Below are 6,698 nucleotides of genomic sequence, written 5' to 3'. Positions count from 1 at the left end.
ATCACTGCAACACACAATATAGCTGCCCCCATGTGGTCAAAGATCCTGCCCCCATGTGGACACAAGATAGCCACCACAAGATGGCCAGCAGGGGAGGGCAGTTGGGAGGCACCCAGCCTGCAAGGGAGGGCAGTTGTGAGGGACCAGGCTTGCAAGGGAGGGCAGTTGGGAGGCACCCTGCTTGCAAGGGAGGGCAGTTGGAGGTGATCAACCCTGCAGGAGAGAGCAGTTAGGGGTGACCAGGCTGGCAGAGGAGGGAAGTTGGGGGCAAACAGGCTGGCAGGGGAGCAGTTAAGCATCAACCAGGCTGGCAGCGGAGTGGTTAGGGGGTGATCAGGCTGGCAGGCAGAAGCAGTTAGGGGCAATCAGGAAGGCAGGCAGGCAAGCAGTTGGAGCCAGCAGTCCTGGATTGTGAGAGGGATGTCCGACTGCCCGTTTAGGCCCGATCCCAACAGGATCGGGCCTAAATGGGCAGTCGGACATCCCTCCAGGAGTCCCAGATTGGAGAGGGTACAGGCTGGGCTGAGGGACAACCCCCCGCCGTGTACGAATTTCGTGCACCGGGCTTCTAGTAAAAAGATAAGCTTTCTGCGGCCTTCTTGGTTCCGTGTTACTACTCACTCCTCACCACCCACAAAATGCCTGGTGAAGCCAAAAAATGCCCTCCATCCCTACTACAGAGCAGGAGTTGCCACAGCTCCAGGCTGGGACAAGGTCTGGAACAGACTCTGACCGTGATGAATCAGTACCAGAGCTGGAAGAACAAGATTCGACACAGGCAACAAGCCCAGCTGGCAGCAGTCACTGAAATCGATGAAGAACCAGTCAGTAAAGAAAAACAGAGCCAGAATGTAACGAAGGCATGGAAGGCTATGTCCAAACTAGGTCGATAGGTTATAGGGGTTATTACTAGGGTCACTACCCAGAAATCTAATATCCTCTTTGTCACCATAAAACAAGATGTCTATAGCATCCCAGCTTCAGATACCTACATAATTTTTGAGGAAGCCAAGATCAAGGATTTATCTCACCAAGAACAGCTAGCAGCTGTTAAGAAATTCAAAGTTTAAGGTGAAGCTGTCACAAATATTCAAGAAAACACAGACTATAGCTGTGCAAGAGGAGAGTAAAGAGGACAAGGTTGATGAAACAGGTATGAAATTTAAGAACAAAAAATTGCTCATGTCACAAGCAAATGTATCAAGAGCAAAGGTAGCCCTAGCCGGATTGGCTCAGTGGATAAAGCACTGGCCTGTGGACTAAAGGGTCCCAGGTTTGATTCCAGTCAAGAGCACAGGCCCAGGTTGCGGGCTCGATCCCCAGTGGGGGATGTGCAGGAAGCAGCTGATCAATGAATCTCTCTCATCATTGATATTTCTATCTCTCTCTCCCTCTCCCTTCCTCTCTGAAATCAATAAAAATACATTTGGTGGGAAAAAAAAGAAGCAAAGGCAGTCCAAGTCCTGAAGAACAACAGTAGTGACATTGTAAATGCTATTATGAAATAAACAATGTAACCATCTAAAAAAGAGGACCCTTTTTTTTTGGTGTTTCAAAAGAGTTACTGAAGCTTGGTTTCAATTTGTACTGTTTCTGTCATTAATAAAGTTATGGCTTTCTTGTGGGATGAAAAGAAAAATGACAAATGTTGATGAGAGTGTGCAGAAATTGGACCCCTTTGTTTTTCTTTTGATTTAACTAATAAAAGTCATATACTTTTTTTTTCTCCTATTAAATGATAAGTTCCTTGAGTACTAGGACTGGGTCTTATATAAAATTTATCAATCACACACTTTTAACAGATTTAAAACTAATATTCCTTATTTTTATCAACTATTTTATAAATGCAAGTTTTTTAGTAGCTCTAGAAACATTTTTAGGAAGGAGGAAATTCCACCTCATCCCATTTTTCAAAGTGTAAATGCTTTTTTTTAAGAGGTGAAATCATTTGCTGGTTGTTTATTTTTTGGTACAACCAGAAAATAGTGGAATATTAAATATGGGAGACTTTGATTGTCTTGGGTATCAGCTTAACATTCCATAGATGGGGGTAGTTTTTATATCCTATAATACAAAGCATACTAAATGGCAGTTTGGAGTCAGTCATGCATTTGCTATGTCTTGAACATTTTAAATTACTTCTATTCACATGTTTTTGGTAGAATTGTTTCCTAAAGAAAACCACTCCTTGATCCTGGCTCTCCCTGTCAGAATTTTGTGCATCTGTAACATCTTTGGTGTGGTAGTCCAGTTTTCCTAGTAACTTTGTCAATGTGCTGTGAAAGATGGAAAATTTGATTATGTAGTATATATGATATTAAATTGTGAATTAGTGGGACTTTGATGTAACAGCGTATCAACATTTGAAGATATTGGTACTTGATACTCTTAAGGAAAGTTAGCCTCTAAATTTTAAGCTGGAAAGTCACTGGAATAACTGTTTAGAAAAGAATCACAATTACATGACTTTCCATTTTTGGTACGTATGTTAAGAATTGTGTACAAATTGCCGAAACCGGTTTGGCTCAGTGGATAGAGCGTCGGTCTGCGGACTGAAGGGTCCCAGGTTCGATTCCGGTCAAGGGCATGTGCATTGGTTGCGGGCACATCCCCGGTGGGGGGTGTGCAGGAGGCAGCTGGTCAATGTATCTCTCTCATCGATGTTTCTGGTTCTCTATCCCTCTCCCTTTCTCTCTGTGAAAAATCAATAAAATATATTAAAAAAAAGAAAAGAATTGTGTACAAATTGAAATGTCTGTGTACTGATCCTCAAAACAATAAAATCTCAATTATGAAAGAAAAAAAATAAAACTAATATTCCTGTATGAAAATTAATCTCACCTAATCACACATGTATACATTTTGCAAGTAATTTACCTTGGCAGAAGCACCACAAACCTATATTACTCAAGCTAGATGTACGTCTTTTCATTCCCTGGTGGTGGGAGTACAATATTCTAGAGGACATTGTAGCAATACAGTGAGCAGCTGCTTCCTTGCCACTGGAGAGCCAGAGTTCCAGGACAACTGTGGTTGACACATCTCTATCTCCAAGTAGCCTGTCACAGCACTTAAACCACCTGGTGAGCTGCATTGTCTATAGACTCACTCAGATCCAAGTAGGAGATTTTACCTTCCAGATTAAAAGTCTGAAATACAGTTCACCAGTGAAGAACTTAGAGGAAGCTTACGCAGCACAGAACTCAGAACTGTAATGACAAAAAGGGAGTCGGAACTTCTATCTCTGGACAACATAGAATAATAGGAACTAGATTTACCTTCTTCCTTAAACAACTAGAAAACAAACAACTAGCCCTAACAGGTTTGGCTCAGTGGATAGAGCGTCGGCCTGCGGACTCAAGGGTCCCAGGTTCGATTCTGGTCAAGGGCATATACCTTGGTTGTGGGCACATCCCCAGTAGGGGGTGTGCAGGAGGCAGCTGATGGATGTTTCTAACTCTCTATCCCTCTCCCTTCCTTTCTGTAAAAAATCAATAAATATTTTTTAAAAAAAAAAAAAGAAAACAACTAAATATTTAAGACAATGTTTTGGGGTGTTTTTTTTGTTTTTTTTTAAGACAATGGTTTTCAGACACTAGACAATAGGCAACACAGGACTGTGATCCCTGAGAAGAGAGAAACAAACACTGTCAGCCCTGTGGTCGTGCTATCTTACTGCATGGAGGCAGTTTCCGGACTGCAGTGCAAGGAAGGGGAAAGCAAACGTAGCCTAGAAGTCTCTCTGCAATCAGGAAGGCCAAGGTGGATAGACTGCATGGCAGTGTGTTGGAGAGGAGGAAGATGCACAGAGAAAGAATTTTGTGCCCAGCCTGCGTGGCTCAGCGGTTGAGTGTTGACCTATGAACCGGGAGGTCACGGTTCGATTCCCAGTCAGGGCACATGCTGGGGTTGCAGGTTCGATCTCCAGTAGGGGGCGTGCAGGAGGCAGCCTATCAATGATTTTCTCTCATCATTGATGTTTCTCTCTCTCCCTCTCCCTTCCTCTCTGAAATCAACAAAAATATAATAAATAAAAAGAATGAATTTTGGAAATACAAATCAAAAACCACAATGGGATACCACTCCACTTGCTGTAGGATGGCTATAATAAAAAAGGAAATAACACATGAAGTGATGTATTATGTGGAGGTAGACTTATACTTAAAGATGTATTTTATAAACTCTAGAACAACAACTAAAGAAATAAAGGTATAATTAATATGCCAATAATGGAGGCCAAAATGAACCATGAAAAACATTTAATACGAAGGAAAACAGGAAAGAAGAAAAAAGGAACAAACTATGTATGCTGTCAGGGGGGTACTAGACTTATCAGGGTGATCACTTCATAAGGTATCTAAATGTCTAATCACTTTGCTGTACACCTGAAACTAATAAAATATTGTATGTCAACTGCTTAAAAATCATGTTTTGCCCTGGCGGGGTAGTTCAATTGGTTAGATTTTCATCCCCATATGTTAAGGTTGCAGGTTCAATCCCCTATCAGGGCACGTCCAAGCAGCAACCAATGAAGGCATAAATGAGTAGAACAACAAAGCAATGTTTCTCCTTCTCACTTTCTTTCTCTTTCTCTCCATTTCTCTAAAATTGATAAATAAATGAATAAAAATTAATTTTAAAAATAATTTCAAAAATCATGTTTTTTCTCCTTTGTTACTTGGTGATTGTATCAAATGGATTTTTTGCCCTAACTGGTTTGGCTCAGTGGATACAGCATCGGCCTGCAGACTGAAAGGTCCCAGGTTCGATTCCGGTCAAGGGCACGGGCACATCCCCAGTTGGAGATGTGCAAGAGGCAGCTGATCGATGTTTCTAACTCTTTCCCTCTCCCTTCCTCTCTGTAAAAAATCAACAAAATATATTTTTTTTAAAAAAGAAATGGCTTTTTCCCCCCCGAGTTCAGCTTTTTATTGAATGTGTTACAAAAGAGTTTTAGTCAAAAAGACCAAAGCCTATGTCATCATCAGACTCCTCAGATTCTTCTTTCTTTCCTTCTACTTTCCTCTCCTCAGCTGGGGCAACAGAGGTGGAGAGGGCAGGACTTCCTGCTGGGGCACTGCCAGCTGCTGGGACAGGTTCACCAGCCCCTACATTGCAGAGGAGGCTCCCAATGTTGACATTGGCCAAAGCTTTTGCAAACAAGCCTGGCCATAAAGGTTCAACACTTACACCAGCTGCTTTAATGAGGGCATTGATCTTATCCTCTGTCACTGTCACCTCTTCGTCAGGCAGGATAAAGGCCAAGTAGATGCAGGTGAGCTCCGAGATGAAAGCCATCATGTGGGCAAGTGCTGGGCGGGCACTGCCGGGAGTGGTGCTAGTTGCTGGAAGAAGTGAGGATCTCACCCCAACGTGGCCTTAGCTTCCTCTGAAGGACCAAGCACATTAGCTGCAGCTGGAGAGAGGGGCTCAAATGGATTTTGAATGTTAAACAGCTTGTGTCTCTTATAAGCACCATGTAAGTGGCTTTGCTTTTTTGTTTTTTTATATACAGTCTGATAGTCTTTTTTATTGAAGTGCTTAGACCATTTACATTTAATGTAACTACTGATTTTATAGATGGGCTTAAAACTACCATCTTACTATTTTCTATTTTTTCTACCTGTTATTTGTTTCTCCTTTCTCATTTCCTTTTGGATTAATAAAGTAATTTTCACTCCACTTTTCCCCTCCTGTTTGGCATTTTAGTTGTACTTTCTTTTATTTTTTTATATTTTTAAAAATATTTTTATTGATTTCAGAGAGGAAGGGAGAGGGAGAGAGAAACATCAACAATGGGAGAGAATCATTGATTGGCTGCTTCCTGCACGCCCCCTACAGGGCATTGACCGGAATTGAACCCCAGGCCCTTCCGTCTGTGGGCCAACGCTCTATCCACTGAGCCAACCGGGCTAGGGCTCTGCTTTCTTTTATTATTTGTCTAGTGATTACTTCAAAGATATGCATCATTACAAGAGCTTACCTGAATTTATCCCACTTCAATAGTCAATGTTGCCCGGCCGGTTTGGCTCAGTGGTTAAAGCATCAACCTATGAACCAGGAGGTCAGGGTTCGATTCCCAGCCAGGGCACATGCCTGAAACCCACACTCAATCTCCAATGGGGGGCATGCAGGCAGCAGCTGATTAATAATTCTCTCTCATCATTGATTTTTTTAAAAAATAGGTTTTTTATCAATTTTTAGACAGAGAGGAAAGGAGAGGAAGAGAAAGAGAAATATCGATGAAAGAGACACATCAAATGGCTGCCTCCTGCATGCCCCCCACTGGGGATTGAGCCCACAACCCAGGCATGTGCCCTGACCAGGAATTGAACCATGACCTCCTGGGTCATAGGTCAATGCAATGCTCAACCACTGGTCAACACCAGCCAGGTTCATTGATGTTTCTATCTCTCTCCCTTTCCCTTCCTCTCTGAAATCAATAAAAGAAATTTTTTTTAAATAGTCAATGTTAGCAGCTTTTGTACCTGCTACCTCCTTTTCCTTATTGTATTCATTTTAACATTGCATCACATTCCATTGTATGTATATTATGTCAACTCAAGACCTGCTGCCTCCCCAATCTTTCCAGGAATCATTGTCCTCAGAAGCAAATTTCAAAAGATTTAAAAGTGATGGCACTGTATATTTTGAAAAGGGCAGGAGATACTAAACGTAATTAAGATAAAATTATACAC

The 6,698-nt window shown here is 42.0% G+C and overlaps 1 protein-coding gene and 1 pseudogene across 2 annotated transcripts; one reads left to right on the top strand and one right to left on the bottom strand.

Annotated features, from left to right (window-relative positions):
* The first annotated feature begins 553 nt into the window (after positions 1–553).
* Positions 554–4,540, top strand: LOC307112550 (nascent polypeptide-associated complex subunit alpha-like; annotated as a pseudogene). The gene is made up of 2 exons: positions 554–1,153; positions 4,491–4,540. The product of its transcript is annotated as a nascent polypeptide-associated complex subunit alpha-like (transcript).
* Positions 4,541–4,953: 413 nt separating this feature from the next.
* On the bottom strand, positions 4,954–5,634 carry LOC307112995 (large ribosomal subunit protein P1-like; the record flags this gene model as incomplete). The annotated part of the gene is made up of 1 exon (XM_079794202.1): positions 4,954–5,634. The coding sequence occupies exon 1, from the start codon at positions 5,299–5,301 to the stop codon at positions 4,954–4,956; it is 348 nt and encodes a 115-aa protein (XP_079650328.1). The 5' UTR covers positions 5,302–5,634.
* Between the last annotated feature and the right edge of the window lie 1,064 nt (positions 5,635–6,698).

Source organism: Cnephaeus nilssonii (genome assembly GCF_951640355.1).
Source record: "Cnephaeus nilssonii genome assembly, chromosome: 16".
NCBI lineage: Eukaryota > Metazoa > Chordata > Mammalia > Chiroptera > Vespertilionidae > Cnephaeus > Cnephaeus nilssonii.
This window is presented reverse-complemented; position numbering and strand designations above follow the sequence as displayed.